Genomic DNA, 23,096 nt, shown 5'->3' on the forward strand with positions numbered 1-23,096 from the left:
GGGGCACTCCTGTTTTTGTGGATGGTTGCAAAGAAAAAGCATTTCAGGATGTATATTGTATACATTTCTCTGACATTAAATCGTACCTATGTACCTTTGAACCTTTAACACAGGATTGTGAAAACCAGGAGACACAGATTTGCAATGGTACAAAGGAGATATAAAGAAAAACCTTTTTGCTCAGTGTTACAATCTGGGACTTTGCCTGCAGAGTGATTGAACCAAAGTTAATCAGGCCTTGGAAAAGGGAATTCAATATGCACAACAAAAAATGCATTATGAAACCATACCATTGAGAAAGTCTAGGTAATGGAGCCAGGTGCTGGGAAAAATCCCAGTGTGTTCAATGACAATTCTAGTAAATACATTGTTACACTAAATCTGTTAACTCTATCTAGACAACGGATATAATACAGTTTCCAACTAGACAGTTTTAGTACTCTGCATCCATCCTCAATCACATCCATGTCAACAGCATAATACCTATCCAGTTATTATACCAGTCAGAAGATGAACATTACTTTCACAAAGAGATTACATGATTTTCAACCAAACCCCAAACATCTTCCCTTTAAGATACAAAATGAAATGGTCCAAGATTTTAACACATATTATTTATTGTCCCAAGTGAGCTCTTTGGTTGCATGGAGCAGTACAATTATTAACTTAATTTCAAGATGGTCTGTTTGGAATTTTTCCTTCAACCATTCCTTTTTTAGTGTTTAATATCATGCTTTTTTCTTGTCTTTTTTTTTAAACAACTTCCCAACTTCTTACAGCCAGTCTGCAACTGATCTTCAGAGCACCACAGGAAGAACCCATCTGCTTTTACCGTGTTTAACCCTTAAATTCTTAACACCATCACTACTAACTATCATTTTTCTTGGCCCATTGGAAGAACTAGAGGCAAAACATTAATCACCTAAAATATCTTAAGAACTGTACTTCTCCCGTCATGAATCACAAGCAGAAGAGTTGCACAGTAAGAATTAAATTTTTTTTTTACTGCGAGTTTCTTCTAATTCAAGTACATTAAAGGGGGCTTTTTTAAGATCTGGCTCACCTCAACAAGGATAGAAATTACTGCCACCTCTAACCAACATTTGAGAAGGTGTTCAAAACTTCCTTCTTCAATTGCTGCAACCCTTTTGGTGAAGGGACTCTCACAAGGTTGTTGGGTACCAAGATTATATATACAAGTGATACAGCATAGAAATAGGCCCTTCAGCCCAACTGGTCCATACTGACTAAGCTATCAACCTTTGTCTGCATTTGATCCATATCCCTCTACTTCAGCTTAGGTTTGCACTAAATACCTTTTAAATATGACCTTTTGTGTTCATCATCAAAACAAAATATCCACGGTTTTATTTTTAAAATGTCCATGCAAAATATCCACCGGTGTAAATACTAAAATGAAGCAAATAATATACATCGCATTTCCCTCTAAGTGATGTTGGTATTCCTGTGCACTTGCTGGCTTTCCAAGAGAGATTCAGAAAAGATTCATGAGAATGTTTCCAGGAATGAAAGGGTTACCGTATGAGGAACATTTGGCAGTTCTTGGGGTGTATTCCCTGGAGTTCAGGAGAATGAGGCGGGATCTCATAGAAACATTCCGAATGTTAAAAGGCCTGAACAGATTAGATATGGCAAAGTTATTTCCCATGGTAGAGGATTCTAGGACTGGAGGGCACAACTTCAGAATTGAAGGACGTCCTTTTAGAAAAGAGATGCGGAGAAATTACTTTAGTCAGAGGGTAGTAAATCTATGGAATTTGTTGCCATGAGCAGCTGTGGAGGCCAAGTCATTGGGTGTATTTAAGGCAGAGATAGATAGGTTCTTGATTAGCCAAGGCATCAAAGGAGGGGAAAGCAGAGGAGTGGAGATGACTGGAAGAATTGGATCAGCCCATGATTGAATGGCAGAGCAGAATTGATGGGCGGAATGGCCTACTTCTGCTCCTATATTTTATGGTCTCATGTTCTTTATGCTTCTTGGTAATAGAGATTACTGATTTAGGAATTGCTATCAAGTTGCTTAGGCAAGTAAAGAAAGTGCATTATGAAGAGGGTGCATACTACAGCCACTGTACACCAGTGACGGATGGAATCACTGTTTAGGATGGTGGATGAATTGCACATTAAACATTCTGATTTGTCCTGGGCTGTGTCAAGCTCTGAGAGTTGTTGGAATTGCAATGATTAAATTAAATGAAGAATATTCAGTCATGACCCTGATTTTTGCTTTGCAAATGGTAGAAACCCTCCAGAATTTCAAGGGAGAGTATTTGCTGCAAGATACCCAGATGGTGACCTGCACTTGTTGCCATGGTATTTATGTGGCAGGAACAGGTCCAACCTCTGTTCAATGGTGACTCTAGGATGCTATTCTTGGGAAATTCCATGCTGGTGATGAATCTGAATGTGAACATCAAATTGTTATGTGCTCTTTTGCTGGAGATGCTAATTCACTGTAATACGACCATCAATAATGCTTACCATTGTTTTCAAATAGTTACAGAATAAATGTGTATGAAAAAAAAATGTTACCCAGCCCCCCTCCCCTTAACCCCTCCCAACATCCCTATTAAAAAAATAAGAAAGAAAGAAAGAAAAAAAAAAAAATGCTTTCCATGCCATCCCATGCCCACACTTTGGAAAGCTTGATCACCTGGTTGTACTTCTACTCCTGGCATATAGGCAAAGATTAAAGATCATAGCACCAGTGGAGAGGAGCAAGAAAGTATGGTCAAGGGAAGTGGAAGAGCGTTTACAGGCCAGTTTTCAGTTAATGGATGAGACAATATTCAGGGATCCATCTTTGTGACTGAATGAATATGCCACAGTTGTCACCAACTTCATCAGCACCTGGGTGGATGAGTGTGTGCCTTCAAGAACATACCAGACAAACCCAAATCAAAAGCTGTGGATGAACCAGGAGATTCGTAGTCTGCTGAGTGCTAGATCTGTGGCATTCAAGATTGGTGAACTAGAACTATACAAGGCCAGGTACGACCTATGGAAGGCTATCTTAAGAATGAGAAACAATTCTAATTGAGGCTAGAGATGGAATTGGATACACATCAGCTCTGGCAAGGTCTGCAGGCCATTACCTCATACAAAGCAAAACCTAATATCGTGAATGGCTATGATGCTTCACTCATAGATGAGCTCAGCACCTTCTATGGACACTTTGAAAGGGAGAATAAAAACTACACCCATGTGAATCCCTGCAGCACCTGATGACCCTGTGATCTGTGTCTCAGAGGCTGATGTCAGAGCATCTTTCAAGATGGTGAACCTTTGCAAGGCATCAGGCCCTGATGGTGACCTGGTAGGGCTCTGAAAACCTGTGCCAACCAACTGTGGAATTGTTCAAGGACGTCTTCAACCTCTCACTGCTACAGTCAGAGGATCTAAAAGGGTGACAATCATACCAGTGTCCAAGAAGAGCAGAGTGAGCTGCCTCAATGACTATTGTTCAGATGCACTCACATCTACTGTGATAAAGTGCTTTGAGAAGTTGGTCATGGCTAGAATGAACTCTTGCCTGAGCAAGGACTTGGATCTGCTGTAATTTGCATAATACCACAATAGGTTTATTGCAGATGTAATCTCACTGACACACCATTCGCCCTTGGATCACCTGGACAATAGAATTACTAACACCAGCCTGCTATTTATTGACTACAGCTCAGAGTTCAACGCAATCGTACTCTCAGTTCTAATCAAAAATTTCCAAAACCCAGGCCTCTATACCTCCCTCTGCAATTGGATCCTTAACTTTCTCACCAGAGAAAGTTACATCTTTGTGGATCAGAAATAACATCTCCTCCTTGCTGACAATCAACACTGGCACAACTCAAGGATGCGTGCTCAGCTCACTGCTCCACACCTTCAATAGGTGATGCCTCAAAAAAGCAGCATCCATCATTAAGGACCCCCATCACCCAGGACATTCCACCTTCTCATTATTACCATCAGAGGTGTTACAGGAGCCTGAAGACACACAATCAATGTTTCAGGAACAGCTTTTTCCTCTCTGCTATCAGATTTCAGCACGGACAATGAACTTATGAACACTACCTCAGTAATTTTTCCTCTCTTTTGCATTACTTTAGTTTATAATAAGAATTATATATTCAAAAATAATTTATAGCAACGTAATTATAATTTATTGCAACATATTATTACTACAAAACAACAAATTTCACGACATATGCCGGTAATAATTAAACCTGATTCTGATTCCTGTCACTTTTGTGGGATGAATTTGCTTGCCACTTATTAGCTCATTCCCAAATGGTGTCTTGATCTCACTGCCTGCAGGAATGGACTGCAGGGATTCACACAGGCGTAATTCTGTTCTCCCTTTCAAAGTGTGCATAAAAGGTGATGAGCTTATCTGGGAGTGAAGCCTCACTGGCATTCATGATACTAGGTTTTGCTTTGTAGGAAGTAATGGCCTGCAAACCCTGACAGAGCTGATGTGCATCCAATTCCATCTCTAGCCCATTTGCTGAAGAGCTACTAATCAACAGTGAATATCTCCACCGATGAAGGAACATCGCTCATTAATGAAGCAGGTGATGATGGTTGAACCTAGGGCATCTCTTCCCTAACACTTGCTTCATTCAAACACTCAGTCTCCAGTCCACATTAGTTCCACTTTGTTCTCTGCCACCTGAAACTCAATTTATATTTTGACTTTTTCAAGATCTGATGACAGGTCATCAGAACCTGAAACACCAACTCTGTTTATCTCTCAAATAATGACACCCATTTCCAACATTTCTTGTTTTTATTCCAAAGGGGAACTAGCTTGGCATTAGTGAAATATTATTGGAAGAGCTTTGGAGAATCAGTAGGGAAATGGCACTGAAAATACTACTCTGCAAGATGTTACTGTAAATTTGCTGGGGCCGAAGGACCTCCTTCTGTGGTATCAAATGGATTGAGCAATGAACACAAGTCCAAAATATAATTTCTCTCCCTGAAAACAACACACCTTAGTCAAATAAAAGTCGATTTAACAATATGTCATCGCGGCTGAGCTAACCAACCAAGTCTTTTTTGCGGTTTTACTGTTTTGCGGTTATGTTCAACTCCGACTTTGATAAACAATTTGGGTTCAGTTTAGGTCAGACTCTGCATTGCAGGCTTGACTGGTATTTTAGCCACATCAGGACGACACATTAGCAGTACAACATATTCCCTCCATGTTTGATCAATAGCAATGCACATCAAGCAATGCTGTCTTCCTACAAGCATTGCTTGGTCAGGTACAGAAGGAACTGTTCATCATGGAGTTATGCCGCAAGGAAGTAGGCCCTTTAAATGATAGAATATTCTTTGACCATCGACCACTGATTTACAGTAATCCTACATTAATCCTACTGTTCTTACTCACCTCAAATTTCCATCAACTCTCTTTGATTCTTCTACTGTATACTGGGGCAATTTACACAAGATTGAATTGACCACAGTCAGGTAATGTTTGTGTGGAAGTTGCAGCAAGGTAAGAGTTACATGATGTCCAGGCAAGGACAGATTGCAGACAGTCCTGGCAAGAAAGGTCTTTGAACAGCATAGCTTTCCTTTGCACAACAGGGAACTAGTTACTTGGCTTACGGAAATAACAAAAAATGTAACAGAAAGATTCAGGGAATGCACACCAGCTAAAGGACTTTACCAGCTAAGGGACTTTACCAATTCAAAGTACCATCAGTTGTTAACTTTTAATTTCTATTGACTTTTAACATCTGCATTTGTGAATGGCGATTGATCTTGCAAGTAAGAAATTTCAACACGCACAGTTTACCAATTGGTCATTATTTACATTTGTTAAACAATCCTGCATAAAAATTTCTCTGCTCAGACTTTGGAAAAGTATGGTGGCAGGGCTGTTCTCTTTATGCACAAGAAAGTAAAGTATAATTGAGTAACAAGTGTGATTCAGAGTCCAGTTTATTGGCAACATTTGGAATTTTTATTCTTTTGTCCAAGCATTCCTTTAGATTCAATGCAGGTGAATTTCACATCAGGTGGAGGAATTTAAGGTGGGGGGTTACATGGGAGGCAGGGTTTGAGGGTCGGCACAACACCGTGGGCCGAAGGGGCCTGTAATGTGCTGTACTATTCTATGTTCTATGTTCTCCTACCTTCTGCTTTGTCCACACTCCCATCAAAAAAGTTTATGTGCTGCGTGGTGACTTCAAGGCGTCCCGAAACAACATCCATGATGGTGATCAGATCACAATCTTCAGCAATCACCAATTTTTCTTTCTGATTCTGCTCCTCCTCATTGCTGTGGGAGGAGGAATAAAAGAGGACTGAAATAAAGTGAACACACAGGTTGAAGAAAGTTAAAATTAAGTTACAAAATAGCATTCCATAGTTTAAATCAGATTTGAAATCATTGCATGGTTAAGTCAATGAAAGGTAAGTTAGGAAGTTTGATCACACTGGAGAGAAGTCCTCTGTACATTTTCTTCCTGTGGTAAGCATGGATTACATTCCCTAAAATAGTACCAGGGATGGGTTTTCAGTTACTTAAGAGAATCAAAGCAGGGTTTCTTCTTCTTAGTACTGAGATTAACTGGAAACTTAATAAAGGATGTTCAAAAGGAACAAAAATGATCAAAGGTTTGACAAAAATCAGGACAAATTGCAGCTGAGTCACTATTCATAGATTTATGCTAACTGGCAAAAGATCAGAGGAAAGGAGGATATTTTTCCTTAATTAAACAAAATAACAAGTTGGTACAACTTGGATTTCATTAGTAACTTTTCAAAGGTAATTGCTGCAGAAATAAAATATTTGCAATGCTTAGGAGAAAGAACAAGAAGGTAGTCTCAGAGTCATAGTTATGCAGTACAGAAACAGGCCCTTCAGCCCACCATGTCCATGACAACCTTATTACCCTACCACACGAATCCTATTTTTCCACATTAGAACTACATCCTTCTATGCTTTGCCTATCTAAGTGCCAGTCTAAATGGCTCTTAATTGTATCTGGCAGCACGTTCCAAATATCAACCACTCTAGAGTAAACAATTTGCTCTACGATTTCCTTTAAATATTCTATATCTCACCTTTAATTTATGCCCTCTACCATGGGAAAATACTTCGACTATTTACCCAATGACACTCCACCTTTTATACCTCCATCATTGGACTTTGGGAAGGATTTCAACAAGGTCCCCAATGATGGGTCCCACGTGGTAGACTGCTCTGGAAGGTGAGATCCCATGGAATCCAGAGAGAACTAGTCAGGTGGATTCAAAACTGACCCAATGATAAGAAGCAGAGGGTGATGGTTGAAGGTTGTTTCTGGAATGGAGGCTAGTGACAGGTGGAGTATTGCAAGGGTCAGTGGTGGGCCCTTTGTTTTTTTATATAAAGAATTGGGATGTGATTTCTCTAACTTGCAGTAATTACACCTTCCTTCTCCTCACTTTTTCTAGTCCTCATTGAAGTTACCCTCTGACCCCTTCTCTTCTCATCAACTGCCAATCATGTCTCTCTAGTTTCCCTCCCCCTTCCACGGTTCACCGTCCTCTCCTATTAGATTTCTCCTTCTTCAGCCCTTTCAGTTGTCCACCTATCCCATCCCAGATTTTTAATTCATCCCCATTTTCTCTCTCACTTGTTTTCACCTAAGACCTGCCAGCTTGTACTTTTCCCTCGCCCACCTTCTTATTCTGACTTCTGCCCACCCTTCATTTCCAGACCTGATGAGAGGTCTCAGCCCGAAATATTGACTGTTTGTTCCCTTCCAAAGATGCTGCCTGACTTGCTGAGTTCCTCCAGCATTTAGTCAAGATTTCCAGCATCTGTAGGATCTCTTGTACTTAAGGGAAAAAAACTTGAATCCTGAAATGTGTAAAACGCAACATTAAAAATGCAGTGATACCCTGTTGGAATATTGAGAGTTTGCAATAGGTTTGATTGGGTGAGTGGTTCACGCTTGCTTTGTAAGGATTTAATGCCACATCAATGCTAAATCGACTAAACTCTTGAACCACTCAGGAGATGGTGCTGGAAACCTTTGGTCTCAGCAGGTGGCGATGTTTCACCCTGTATAGGTGGCGATTGAAAAAGGTACAAAGCTTCTGTAAATATATTACAGACTCCAAGAAAAAAGTAGCAATGTTTAAAGTAATCTTTGGAATTCTGAGCAGTTCATAGTTCTACGGCTTCGATAAACAAGAAATTTAAATTAGATTTTGAATTAGTGTTAAAGAGCAAAATTGCAAATATTGGATTTAATCAAGTAGAGAAAATCATTATCAGATATGTCACAAACAGTTTATAACATGCTTTCAAAGTCTTTATCTTTTTCCTCTTCATCCTGTCATTCTGAAGACTTCAGGCATTAAATCACATGCAAGATCCTGTTGCATTTCTGTGCTGGAAATGCCAGGCTGTCAGGGGAGGGAGGGTGTGGGTGGTGAGGAAGAATTTAACAGTTTACATCTGTACACTGAAATTTAAACACACCAGGACTTACATGTTACTGAGCATGCTCAAATCTTCATCAGCCAACCGGTCATCTTCCAGGTCACTAACCTTGGCTTGTTTCACTGCTTCCAACAGCAATGAATCATTGGACGGCACAGTCTGCTGAACCCCTGCAGGTACAGGACAGGCTGGATTTAGTTAGGAGAATCTGCATTTCATAAGGTATAAACCACAAAGCTCTCTGGCAGATGGCAGTGTTTCTTCTGAGGGAGTAGTAGGAAATGAGAACCTAGACGACGTATTGAAATGCATGGGGCAGCGTGGTCGCTGAAGACAAAACCTCTCAAACAGAAAATACTTGGACTGAACAGAAAACAAGCAGAAATATCAATCATGGGAATGCTTTTCCATTTTATCCAGATATTTTTTAGGGTTTGTTTGTCATAAACTGCATAATGGCACTTCAGCAACAGAAATATTCTAAGTGGATTTGAGAACAAAAATTACTTTTCTTGAGCTGGAAGTTTAATTTTGGTCAAACACTTGTTAATCACATTTTCAACCAGTAAGTCAGAGGTCTATGCCATCACATATTAATGTCATTTCTTTGAACAATATATCAAACAAATTATATCCATATAATTGATGAGCATTCACCATTAGTAATACTCACAGTATTTTACCAAATTAGTAAAGATTTGACCATCGATGTTGCTACGATTAGGAACATCCAATTTCATATCATAGCTTTGTCAACAAACATCCTGTATTACACAGCCCGTCTCAGTTTGTCAAAACTCTTGTTATTCCACTGATGCAAATTTCTAACAGCAGCACATCACAGATCATGTCATATGGCTGATACTAATTTCCATAACATCTCAACAATATACAGACAAAAGAGCTTAATTGTCCAATTATTTCAGCCTACTACAGACATTCACTTCATTCAATCTATTGCCCTCCCTCAGCCTGTTGCTACTTTGACTAATTTGCTTTCTCTCTTCTCAGGGTTTTCAACCTGAAACATAAACAGGCTTTCCTTAGATGCTGCCTGATAGATAAGCTGAGCTCTTCTAGCATTTCTATTTTTGTATCAGATACCAGCATCTGCAATTTTATTTGTTTCCCATTATTTAACATTTATTGAAGGCTGATGACATAAAAGTAGCCGTTGGAAAATAAAAGGGCAAGGCATGATCGCAGGTTTTAGTAGTAGGTGAGTTAAGCCACGAAATTAGCGTTCCAATTCTAAGCAATTAACATTGCAGCTCAGGTGAACACGGCCCTATTGCATATGGTAAGCAAGATACTGGCTTTGAAAAGGAGGCAAATATTTTTGTATGGGTATGGTATGGGTATTTTTGTTTGCATATTAACCCAACATTTTAAATAATGAAGAGGAACAGAAACTCGCAGTCTAGCACGGTCCAAAGTTTATATGCTTTTCCAAAGCAAAAATATTATCAATCAAAAAAAAAACTCTATACAAGAACTCCTTTTTGTAGCAGTGCATGCATGGGATCACCTTCCAAAGAATTTTTGTTCAATTGGTTTATCTTAGCAGTATATTATCATTAAACTGATACTCACCTAGGTTGTCACGTAGTGCGCTTGCATCAGTATGGGGATCAAAGTTATAACTCTGAACTAGCTTAAGCCTCATACGGGAATAGTTTTCCACACTAGACAACTTCCAGCACGTGGACTCCGGTTTCCTTATCAAGAAAGGGGGAGGGGAGCAAACACTGCATTAAAAATCAAATGTTTGACCAACGTAACACCCAATGCCATACACAAGATACGTAGAATGGACTTAAACTGGAAAACATCCCGAAGTTCTTTGAATAATCAACAAACTTAGATTGTGAGTAAGAAAAGAAACTACCAATACCTGTCTTGAATTTGGTATTTCAAAGAGAGTACTGAAGGAGGAGAGAATTAAAGGCAGTTCTCAGCTTACACATAGGTTTTATTTCTCAGAATTGTCTACAAGCTAATTTCTCTGCAAGTCAGAAACAATCATTTCCTGTAGTCACTATATCGGATGCAAAACATAAACTTGCTATAATTCCTACATTTCATCAACTATTTCAAATTCAAGCTTAATTGTTGTTCAACCATGCATGCATACCTATGAATTCAGCCAAAGAAAACAGCGTTATTCCGGGGCCGGTGCAAAACATAGGAACAATGGTCATGTTCAGATTCAGATTCAGTTTATTGTCATTTAGAAACCACAAATGCAATGCAGTTAAAAAAAGAGACAACATTCCCCCAGAATGATATCACAAAAGCATATGACAAAACAGACTACACCAGAAAATCCACGTAACATTTGGCAATCCCCAATCCAGAGTCCGGAGAGGCTGCTGCGTATTAATATCGCGCTACCGTCTTAGCGTGTTCCCCGGAAAGGAGCTCCAAATCCACCAGACAAACAAGACCAAAAGCTAAAGCTACAAGAGCTGTACAAAACCACATAGTTACAACAGTGCAAACAATAGCATAATTGATTAAAAAAAAACAGACCATGGGCACAGTAAAAAATAATCCAAAGATGTTAAAGGACTATAAGTTCAAAAGAAATCACCACAAGTCCCCAGGGTCCCGACAGACTCGCCATCCCACGCCGGCGGCAGAAGGGAATACCCCCGCTATGGACTTCCAAGGCGCCGCCCAACTCAGCCTCGCAGACGCAGCACACAATGAAAGCTCCGTCGAACCCAGCTTCACAGACGCAGCACACTCCGAAAGTGACCTGACCGCAGCGGACTCTGAGTCCGTCCGTCGAACCTGCAAGCCGATGACCATCCCCTCCGGCACAGCTTCTCCGAGCACCATCCTCTGCCGAGCATATTAAGATGGCCCCGCCAATGGCCATCGGCAATGCGACCCCGAGGACTAGGGGCCTGTTCTTCCCAGCAGAGTCCCGGACCTCACAGCAGCAACGAAGAAGGTCTTCCTGGAATTTCCCGATGTTCCTCCATGCTCCCACGTCTGTTTTCAATCGATTATGATTGCACACGGCACACCACTTCAGAAATAACAGATAATCAGTTCCAGAGTGGCCGCTGCAAGCTGCGTCGCGCCGCCATCTTGGATTACTGTGCAGCACAAGGCACATATAGCATGTACAAGATAACAATAGAATACAGTCACACCAAAAGAAATGTAGCCCTGAGTCCATGATTGTTGCAGCAGAGTGTAGTTGAACACAACTTAGCTTGCCTTCTGCTGAGCGAACACTATTGGGGCGAGGGGGAGGGAGCAACACCAACTCCAGCAAGGATACCACGCCATATCCACTCAGCACTCCGGTGGACTGCCTGATTCAGGGCGGCTGTAAGCACATGACACCACAGCTTGAGGCCTAGTCCTCACTACAACTGAGGCCACGCAGTTCCCATGCTGTCCTCCCTCCCCCCCAAACTTTTTGCCAATAAACCAATGAATTCCACTTGCAGCATTCCACACCACCAATGTCCAACAGGGTCTTGTGATCATAAGTAGAGTGACTGAGACAATCACTCGCTGTTAGAGGGCACACCTTCTTCGTGCACCAACACCCTCTGTTGCAGGCAGCATCAAGGTCCACACCAAGTCCAGCTCCTTCAGTTTCTCCACAAACAAGCAAACTACTGATGAGGTAGACCTGCAGTGCTTTAAGTTCTTAATGTTCAGCGGGGTCTTGCAATTGTAAAAATACTTTTTAAAAAGACAATAACACCTTTGGTTGACCCCATAGAAGCTGTTGCATCCCAGCAGCTCACCACCTTACTGGAAGACCCTAACACCCTTTGAACCTTTCGCAATTTCAGAACAACAAAGGCTTTATCAAGTATTTTTCTCAATTGCAACAACTACTGTAATGCAGGAATGTGGCAGCCAATTTGTACACAACAAGATCCCTTAAATAGCAACCAAATAATGGTTTGCTCCCTAACCCCCTAAAGTGTAGCCAAGGTGCATGTACAGACTTTCCATCAGTAGTGAGTTTTAGCTAGAAATTATATGACCTCTAATATGTCCTTGAAATAAAACCAAAGAGTGCTAATCCCAAGACAGAAGTCTTTGAGAGAATATTAGGATACTGAATCATGCAACAGAACATGGTCACATCAGCAATGATATAAGCTCCATACTTTTCAGCCCATGGTCCTCGTTCACAGGTTAGATAATGCTGAGCTGCCTTCCATTGTCGCAGGGTTGCAGTATGCTGGCTGTTGAGTTGCTTCAACATACTGTTGTAACGCAGGTTTTCCTGCCTGGCTTTGCGGGTGAATGGTTCCACAAAATACTCCTGTCATTAAAGCAAGACAAACAATTACGATACAGTAAACACTTTAACATAAGCACATATACCTAGCAATTCATCAGAGCTAGACACAGTCAATTTTATATTGTGATATGAGTTGACTAGAACCAGAATAGGACGGCCCTTTAGAACAGAGATGAGGAGGAATTTCTTTAGCCACAGGTTGGTAAAATGGTGGAATTCATTGCCACAGATGTCTGTGGAGGCTAAGTTATTGAATATAGAGCAGAGGCTGATTGGTGATTTTATTAATAGGGGCATCAAAGATTACTGGGAGAAGACAGGAGAATGGGGTTGAGTGGAATAATAAATCGGTCATGATGCAATGGGGAACAGACTTGATGGTCCGATTGGCCTAATTCTGCTCCTATGTCTTATGGATTAGGGAGGGGCGATGGCTCACCAGTGATTGAAAAGGTTTAATGGTAATCTTCATCCCAACTCTTTCGCACTATTCATAATTTTGAATATACATACTATAGCACAGAGCACTTTTTGTTGATCCATTCTAAGTTTGTGTGTGTTCCGATTTAATATTGAATATTAACACATCTTAGACAGGATACTTAAAAAAACTCACACATTCTCAAGCTGGAGGGGGTGCAGGAGAAATTTAGGAAGGCCTAAATTATAGGGAGAAGCTGGCCATGCTGGAACTTTATTCTTTGGAGCATACGAGAATGAGGAGTGACTGCAAAGAAATTTATAACATCATGAGTGGTATGAATAAGGTGGTTACAGTCTTTTCCCCAAGGTTAGGGAGTCCAAAACCAGAGGGCACAGATACAAGGTAAAAAGAGAGATATTTAAAACAGACCTGAGGGGTAACTTGGTTACACAGAAGGTAGTGAGAAATTGAAATGAGCTGCCAGAGGAAGTGGTCGAGCTGGGTATAACTGCAACACTTAAGAAGCATTCGGATAAGTACGTGGAGAGGAAGGGATTGGAGGGTTACATGTTTGGGACTGGCAGGGAAGATGCTGTGGTTGGCATTCACCAGTTAGGCGGGAGGGCCTGTTTCTGTGCTGTGTGTTACTCCATGACAGCATAGTAGAGTGCCATTCACAACATGGTGTTTGCCTTGGCTCTTTGAAAGAGCTGGTTACTTATTTCATTCCCACACTCTTTTCACCATTGCCCTAAATTTACTTTTCAAAATATATTTAACTCTCTTTTGAAAATTCCCATCGGGTGAGAGACACTACATTGCACAACACCTTGACACTTAAGATAAAACTCTGCTTACCACTAAAGCCTTTTTTGCCAATTCTCTTCACCCCATTTCATCTGGTTACCAACCTCTTGCCCCATGGAACCCACTTACAATTCTGGTATGCTATTAATTCAGTGTAATAAATATCCTGACGAACAATGGACAGAAATCGTTTTACTGATAAACTAAAGGACATAATGTTACACGTTCACTTCAGGATTACGGTTTAAATCCATTTCTTATAGTAAAGTGTAAGGTCTGTGCCCTCACTGGAGGCATCATGCATCTGCAGAATCTCTCTCATGACCCAGGATCAAGCGTGATAGGTCATACAGCAGATTTCAGAGTTGTCTGTGATCAATCATGTAAAACAAAGATCTGTGCAGTGCTTTTAGCATCTTAAAACGCACTTCATAGCATTTCTGCATTAACAATAACATTACCCACATATGATGAAGTAGGACAGTTTTATCAATAATTAAGGAGAAGCTCGCAGGCTTAGATAAAGAATTTCAGAAGTAGTTGAAAGCTCGGTCAAAAAATCTGAAGGAATCCAGAGATGGAAAAGAGGCCAAACGAGAAGGAAAGCAGAGCTCCAGAGATTCAGAGGGCTAGAGGGCACAAAGATAAAGAGAAGGCAAGCTCATGAAGTATTCCAATGAACAATTACAAATCTACACTTGGGTCAGTGCTGGTAAAGGGGGTATCATGGGACTTGGGCTGTAGACTGTGGAACTATGGATCAAAGAGGCCACCATTTTCAAGTTAGGGAGGAAGCAATAGACAGGACTGCCTTTTGAACACAGGGAACTAAACCTGGTCTGCCAGCCCTCACAGGATTATTTGCCTTTCAAGGACAACATTTGAGAGCTTCCAGATTTGCTCTGGCCTCAGATTTCCTTTTGAGATTGAAAAGTACACAGGCATGGATTTTTTTTATATATTGTTAATGATTTGTTCACAACCTCCACTCACTTGGAATTTCAGTTTGCTTTCTCCTTTCTCGCGATCTCGCTTGTGTAAATTCACCATCATGGTTTCATAACATTCTTTCCAGAAAATTGCCATGCGTTCGTGTCCCTTGCTGAATGTTTCAACTTCATATTGCTTCATCGATGGAACAATCTGAGAATAAGAATACACTCATAACCTTTCATAACACACGTCTCATCCTGATTTCTTTACTCCGCCACGAAGAGAATGATCAGTAAAGAGGATTGACTTACAACAAAGGACGATTTACTGAATAGAAACAATGCTACGTACGTATTTGTCAATATAAACACGCCATTCACTGGAACCACAATATTCTTGGAAGTCCTCAAAAAATGAAGGGCTGCCGTTGCTTTGCGGCAAAGCTGGCAAGTGCAGATTCATGTACAGTAGTTCATAGATTTTGGAGACCAACGTTCGTATGATTGGGATCAGGAAGGAATAGATCTCAGTTTTTTCCCTTATGGACTTGGTCAGTGTTTCCTCCAGCTTCCCTAAGAGGAAACAAGCTTCATCACGGTTTACTATCTCTTTTGTTTGCAGTATTGTATTGAGTTTTGCTGCAGCCATGGCGCACACCTGATCGGTTAACAAGAACAGAAATTCTTCAGAACAATTGTCTAGCAGAAAACACCAATGCATTCTAATTTTCACCTACAATAACATTGAAACTAACCAACAGATTTAGGTAAAGGATAATAATGAAAAAGAATGTAGAAAAGACACAAATAACTCAAATTTGCATCCATTTTTAAAGGTACTTGTGTTCAACCCGCAGTGTTGCAATTTCTATGGCAAAAGCTGTTAAATTATAGGAAGAAATTCTTGCACCTTTCAGCATTTGAAATTCAGCTTTTCACCAATTCCAAAGCAAAAATGTACAAGTAGTCAATTGCTTTAAACACAGCAGCCAAACTGTACAAAAATCCCAGAGACTGCAATTTGATAATGACCATATAATCTGGCTTTTCTGTGGTCTTTGTTCAAAGGATACTAACTCTCTAATACTGCTTTTTCTCCATAGGATAATTTGTTTCCAGTTAACGGGAAATAGAGGGCTTCAGTTTGATGTTTTCACCAAAAGACATGACCTCTTACTTTGCACCATTATTGTACTAGGACATTGGCCAGATTTTGTGTTTGTCCTTGCAATGGGATTTGATCCATAACAGGCTGACATGACCCAACTGGCAGTACTTGTGCCTCTGTACTTCTGCCTGATTTGAAAGGTGGTTTTCTAATTTAACAATTTAACAATTAAATGCTTTTTCGAGAGTGGAGAAATTTGACTAGTACCTGTATATTATCTTGAGCAATAAAACCAAGAAGAAGTCGTGTCCCAAGCTGGGATAATTGCATCCACTCTGGTCCAGATGAATACCACACCATCAAGTTATCCATTAGAGTCACCATCTCCTCCAATAACTAAATAAAAAGAATGGAACCAAAAGGCATTGCAGAATGAATGGGAAGACAACTGTATTAAACTTGATAATCATTGAGATACCAGATGAATATTAAGAATGTTACATAAAAATAATCTGGGTACATTTAATCCTGAGATAATAGGCAAGGCACTTCCAAAGGGTGTCTTTAGAAATCATCCTAAATTAGCCCCTTAATCATAAAAGAAAATTGGAAGAAAAAATGTTCAAAAAAAACTTGAGATTTTTAAAGGGAATGAGCAGGTTAGGTTAAGTGGAGCATTAAGGTATTACATGAAAACAACATTACACAAAATATTTCACGTGATATAACAACATGTTAGCATGGATAGGGATTAAATAGGTTTTTAAAAAAGAGGTCACGTGAATAAACTGCTAACTTCTGGGAAGGAAGACTGTTACTTGTGGAGTGTCACTTGAACTGTTTACAGTGCTTATAAAAGTAATCACCCCACCCCACCCCACCCCCGGGACTTTTAATGCTTTATTTCTTTTACAACATTGAATCACAGAGGATTTAATTTGGCTTTCCTGATATTCATCAACAGAAAAAGACTATTTCACGTCAAAGCCAAAACAGATCTCTACAAAGTGATCTAAATTAATTACAGATATAAAACACAAAGTAATTGATTGCTTAAGTGTTCACCCCCTTTAATATGACACACCAAATCATCACTGGTGCAGCCAATTGGTTTTAGAAGTCACATAATTAGTTAAATGGAGATCATTGTATGCAGTCAAAGCGTTTCAATTAATTATAGTAAAAATACACCTGTATCTGGAAGGTCCAACTGCTGGTGAGTCAGGATCCTGGCAAAAGTACACCACAAAGACAAAAGAACACACCAAGCAAATCCACAAAAAAGTTATTGAAAAACATAAGTTAGGAGATAGAGACAAGAAAATTTCCAAGTCACTAACTTGAAGGGAATGAATACTTATGCAATCAATTATTTTGCGTTTTATAAGGCACAGTTCAGAATAGGCCCTTCCAGCCCCTTGAGCCACGCCACCCAGCGGCACCCGATTTAATCCCAGCCTAATCACTGGACAATTTACAATGATCAATTAACCTTTTAACCAGCACGTCTTTGGAATGTAGGAGGAAACCAGAGCACCTGCAGTAAACCCACGTAGTCACGGGGAGAATCCACAAACTCCTTACAGGCAGCAGTGGGACTTGAACCTGGTACTTGTACAGTAAAGCGTTGTGCTAACCACTATGCTACCATGCCGCTAATGCTAAAGTTTCAGCTGTTTGCAATCATGTATTTCTATTTACTAATGCAAACCCGAATGATGGTCAAGTTATGAAGAGAACAAACACTAATGGATAGGGATAGAATAAATAAGCGGGTAAGAAGATGGAGTTACAATATCAGAAAAAGTGAAGAAATCCATAATGTCAGAAAATCTTGGCTACGTCACAGTTTTCCAAGTAGAAACAAAAATGGTGATAAACTTAAATTTTAGCATTGGGAGAATCCCACAGTTAGGCCACAAGATATAGGAGCAGAATTAGGCTATTTGACCCATTGCGTCTGCTCTGCCATTTCATCATGGCTGATCTATTTTCCTTTCAGCCCCAGTCTCTTGCCTTCATCCCCCAACTAATCAAATTTCTTTCAACCTCTGCCTTAAATATACCCAATGACTTGGCCTCCACAGCCGCCTGTGGCAACTAAATCACAGATTCACCCCTCTCTAACTAAAGAAATTCTTCCTCACCTCTGTTCTAAAAGGACATCCCTCTATTCTGAATTTGTATCCTCTGGTCTTAGACACCCCCGCCATAGGAGGCATCCTAACCACTTCCACACTATAGAGGCCTTTCAACATTTGACAGGTTTCAATGAGATCGTCCCTCATTCTTCTGAATTCCAGTGAGTACAGGCCAAGAGCCATCAAACGTTCATCATACGATCAGCCTTTCAAACCCGGAATCATTTTCATGAACCACCTTTGAACCCTCTCCAATGTCAGCACATCCTCTCTTAGACAAGGGGCCCAAAACTGCTCCAAGTGAGGCCTGACCAGTGCCACAGAAAACCTAAACATAACATCTTTGCTTTCGTATTCCAGTCCTCCTGGAGTGAAACAAACATTGCATTTGTCTTCCTCACCATTGACTTAATCTGCAAATTAATCTTTATTGAATCCTGCATGAGGACTCTCAAGTCCATTTGCACCTCAGATTTTTCTCTTCATTTAGAAAATAGTCGATGCTTTTATTTTTTTTACCAAGATGCATGTTCATACACTAACCCAACACTATAATCAATCTGTCACTTTTTGTCCATTCTCCTAATCTGTCTAAGTCCTTCTGTAGCTTCAATTCCATCATCCAAATCATTGATACGTAACATAAAAAGTTGTCCCAAAACAGACCCCTGTGGAACACCACTAGTCACCGGTAGCCAATCAGCAAAGTCTCCCTTTATTCCCACTCTTTGCCTCCTGGCAATCAGCCAATGCTCTGTCCATGCTAGTATCTTTCTGTAGTACTATAGGCTCTCAACTTGTTAAGCAGCCTCATGTGTGGCACCTTGTCAAAGGCCTTCTGAAAATCCAAGTACACAACTGAAACCGTTTCTCCTCTGTCTATCTTGCTTGTTATTTCTTCAAAGATTTCCAACAGATTTGTCAGGCAAGATTTTCCCTTAAGGAAACCATGCTGACTTTGTCCTGTTTTAATCATGTGCTTCCAAGTAGCCCAAAACCACATCCTTAGCAATCAAATCCAATATTTTCCCAACCACTAACTGGCCTTTAATTTCATTTCTTCTGCCTCTCTCCGTTCTTGAAGAGTGGAGTGACATCTACATTTTTCCAGTCCTCCAGAACCATGCCAGAATCTATTGATTCTTGAAAGATCATTACAAATACCTCCAAAATCTCTTCAGCTAACTGTTTCAGAATCCTGGGGTGTAGACCATCTTGTCTAGATCTTCAGACCATTCTGTTTCCCAAGCACCTTTTCCCTAGTAATGGCAATTTCACTCGTTTCTGCTCTCCGACGCTCTCAAACAGTGTTTTCCCACAGTGAAGACTGATGCAAAATTCGCATTCACTTCATCCACCATTTCCTTGTCTCCCATTACCACCTCTCCAGTGTAACTTTTCCAACAATCCAATATCTAGTCACACCTCGCTTTTACTCTTTATAAATCTGAAGAAACTTTTGGTATCCTCTTTAATATTATTGGCTAGCTTACATTTGTATTCCATCTTTTCCCTCTTTATGACTTTTTTTTAATTGCTTTCCGTTGGCTTTTCTAATCCCATTAATTTGTGCTTTACTTTGTCTTTTCTTAGCCTTTAATGTTGGCTTTGACTTCCCTTGTCAGCCATAGCTGCATCATCCTGCCTTTAGAATATTTCTTCTTCTTTGGAATTTATCTATACCGCTCTTTCCAAATTGCTCCCAGAAGCTCTAGGCATTGCTGCTGTGCTGTCATTCTTGGTAGTTTCCCCTTCCAATCAACTTTGGCCAGCCTCTGCCTTTGTAAGTATCTTTACCCTATGGTAATACTGATACATCTCACTTGAGCTTCTCCCTCTCAAATTGCAGGGTGAATTCAATTATATTGACATCACCGCTCCTCAGGGTTCCTTTACCTTAAGCTCTGTAAGCAATTCTGGTTAACTGCACAATACTCAATCCAGGATAGCAGATCCCCCCAATGGGCTCAACCATGAACTGCTCTAAAAAGCCATCTTGTAGACATTCTACAAATACCCCCTGTGGGGATCCAGCACCAACCTGATTTTCTCAATCTACCTGCATTCTGAAATCCCCCATGACTATCATAACATTGCCCTTTTGGCATGTGGAGGTCTATATATAACTCCCCATGAGGGTCTTCCTACCCTTGCAATTTCTTAGCTCTACCCACAAGAATTCTACAGCTTCTGATTCTATGTCACCTCTCTCTAAGGTTTTGATTTCATTCTTTTTTAACCAACAGTGCCACACCATCCCTTATGCCAACCTGCCTGTCCTTTCAATACAATGTGAATCCCTAGATGTTAAGCTCCTGGTTATAATCTTCTTTCAGCCACGATTTAGTGATGGCCACAACGTCATACATGCCAATCTCTCACTATGCTACAAGTTCATCTACCTCCTTCTGTATACTGCAAGCATTCAAATTTAACACCTTCAACCCTGTTTTCACCCTTTTCCATTGTAATTCATCCTGTTAATGCAATTTTGCCTCATCATCAGCCTGCCCTTGCTAGCAATCTCACTATACAGTGCTGCTGTTTGTAAACCAGCTGCTCTAACCTCAGCCCTATCCCCCTGTTAAATTAGTTTTGACTCTCCTGTAAAGCTCTAGCAAACCTGCATCCAAAAATATTGGTCCCCTTTGGGTTCAGGTGTAACCTATCCCTTTTGTACAGGTCATACAAGAGATCCCAAAGATTCAGAAATCTGAATCCCTGCCCTCTACACCAGCTTCTCAGCCATGCATTTGTCTGCTACATGCTCCTATTCTTACCCTCACTAGTGTGCGTCACAGGTAGCAGTCCAGAGATTACTACCCTAGCACTCCTATTTTTCAGCTTTCTACCTAGCTCCCTAAAATCTCTCTTCAGAACCTCCCCACCTTTCCTACTTGTGTCATTAGTGCCAATATGTACTAAGACTTCTGGCTGCTCACCCTCCCCCTTTAGAATGTCCTGAGCAATGACCAAATGGCCAATAGTTGTCATTAATATGTTATTGCATATTAAACCTGGGAAGCTTTAATTATAAATCTGCAGTCAACGTTTTAGTAAACTAAAACTTCAACCTTAACCATGGCAAACATAAGAAAAACTTGAAGGGCTAAATAGTTCATCATCTTTTTTATGTAGAATTAATTGCACAATGTATTTACATTCTTCTAGCTGGGCTATATCCCCCATGTTTGCCTTGGGGTTACATTTGTGTACAACAGGAATGGCACTTCTTGTTTCCTTTTAGATCATGATAAAAATCACAGTCTCACCACATGCTGATACAAACAATATGCTGGCTTGCAGAGTGATGGGACACAAAGCTGCACTTCTGACTCAGTTGTTGGCCCTCTGGTCATTGCTCACAAGCAAGGGTAGGAAATAAGTTAGGCACTCATGTTATTCGTTCTCATGAAGACTTGGCAAAATATCGCTGTCTGTTCAATTGAATAGACAATTTGGCATGATCCTCAGAAATAAGAGATGAGACGGTGCTAAGGAAAAAGTCATACAGCAGAGGACAGTACCTTGTCAGTCCACAGTGCAGGATTCACCAGCCCTTCAGCTTGGAGGAAGTCCTGAACGACATGTAGCAGCCTCACCGCATTCTCAGTATGAACAGGAAGGGCAGCAGCTGTTGCCTCTCTGTTATCAGTTACAGTCCATTCCAGTATTTTCTCAAGAAGACTGAAAGATATTTTGCATCATAAGGCAAGCTTCATATATAGTCCCAGTCTAACTCTTAATAATGCTGATTTGTCTAAAGTTTCCCATGTGAAACCTCTCAAAAGATAGTGTAAAGAATGTTTAAGGCGTCATTGATGAAGCTCATTGACCACTTATCATCAGCAAACAAAGAAAACAACTAAATACTTTATTAATAACACTTTGGTAAACGATCACTGCAAGCAATAACCCATAACTTCCCTTTTGGAGTTGAGCTTTTGAACCACCTGTACATCCTGCCATTTTTACGGTGTGAACTGATGCATCGAAGGTGTAGTACTATTGCAGCATGGTGGGCTGAATCGAGGCAGCGGGGCCCAAGCCTGAGGGTGAGGAATGTGCCAATGTTTGGGCTTTGCTGGAGTAGACTTGGAGGTGATTTGATGTGACAAAACTGAGGTGAGAAAGAGTCGAGCCCAAGAGCGAGGAAAGCTCCAGGGTTGGAAAGCTCAGGCGCAGGTACGGGACCAGAGGCAAGGGACGGGCCCGTTCTGCTCACTGCTCTGTAACATTTGTTTAGGCTCTGTGCTGAACTGAGGCTGTGGCCTGCTCTGGCTGCAGTGATGCCTGGCTCCGTGTCTGTGGATTCATGTTCGTAAACTTCAGTTCTGAATGCTATTTGCTTGCTCTTGTTGTTTGTACGATTTATTTTTTTACTCTGCACATTGAGTATTTATCGGCTTTTTTTAAAAAAATAGTTTCTATTGGGTTTCTTTGTTCTGTGGCTGCCTGTAAGGAGACAAATCTCAAGGCAGTACATAGTATACATCCTTTGATAATAAATGTACCTTGAACTTTAAATCATTAAAATTGCTCCCAAGTGCATCTGTATAATTTTTCTCCTCAAATCTCTCCTTCTCACCCATGCCTCCCCTACCAATATCATCTCCAGCTACTTCTTTCTCTCATCAAATTTCATTCTTAATTACAACCTTGAAGCATAACAAATATACAGTATGGTACAAAAAGATTTAGAGTCATGGATTGATAAAGGAATTAACCAATAATGTGCATTCTACAGAGCCTGAATCCAGGCTTGAATGGGAGATTGCCTTTCACTTAATAATGCTGATTAATGAATCCTTAATTGTGGCATACTCATATTTGCAGAGTTAATTACTCCAAATGTATATGCTGTAATGCACATCATTGAAACATGTCTCCATTGCTAGAAGTCAAATTTATGCACAAAAACATTTCACTACTGTT

At 40.4% G+C, this 23,096-nt stretch overlaps 1 protein-coding gene across 3 annotated transcripts in view; it reads right to left on the reverse strand.

Moving 5' to 3' along the window:
- The window catches only part of nbeal1 (neurobeachin-like 1), a 275,988-nt gene that overhangs the window by 61,085 nt on the left and 191,807 nt on the right, over positions 1 to 23,096 (reverse strand). For all 3 annotated transcript variants that reach the window (XM_073046591.1, XM_073046590.1, XM_073046589.1), the window contains 8 exons: positions 21,689 to 21,848; positions 16,288 to 16,416; positions 15,265 to 15,570; positions 14,974 to 15,123; positions 12,613 to 12,770; positions 10,061 to 10,185; positions 8,517 to 8,637; positions 6,165 to 6,310 (listed from right to left, as the gene is read on the reverse strand). In XM_073046591.1, coding sequence (XP_072902692.1) covers positions 6,165 to 6,310; positions 8,517 to 8,637; positions 10,061 to 10,185; positions 12,613 to 12,770; positions 14,974 to 15,123; positions 15,265 to 15,570; positions 16,288 to 16,416; positions 21,689 to 21,848 — 1,295 coding nt within the window. The remainder of the gene's footprint in view (positions 1 to 6,164; positions 6,311 to 8,516; positions 8,638 to 10,060; positions 10,186 to 12,612; positions 12,771 to 14,973; positions 15,124 to 15,264; positions 15,571 to 16,287; positions 16,417 to 21,688; positions 21,849 to 23,096) is intronic.

This window comes from Hemitrygon akajei, chromosome 5, assembly GCF_048418815.1.
Source record: "Hemitrygon akajei chromosome 5, sHemAka1.3, whole genome shotgun sequence".
Classification (NCBI taxonomy): domain Eukaryota; kingdom Metazoa; phylum Chordata; class Chondrichthyes; order Myliobatiformes; family Dasyatidae; genus Hemitrygon; species Hemitrygon akajei.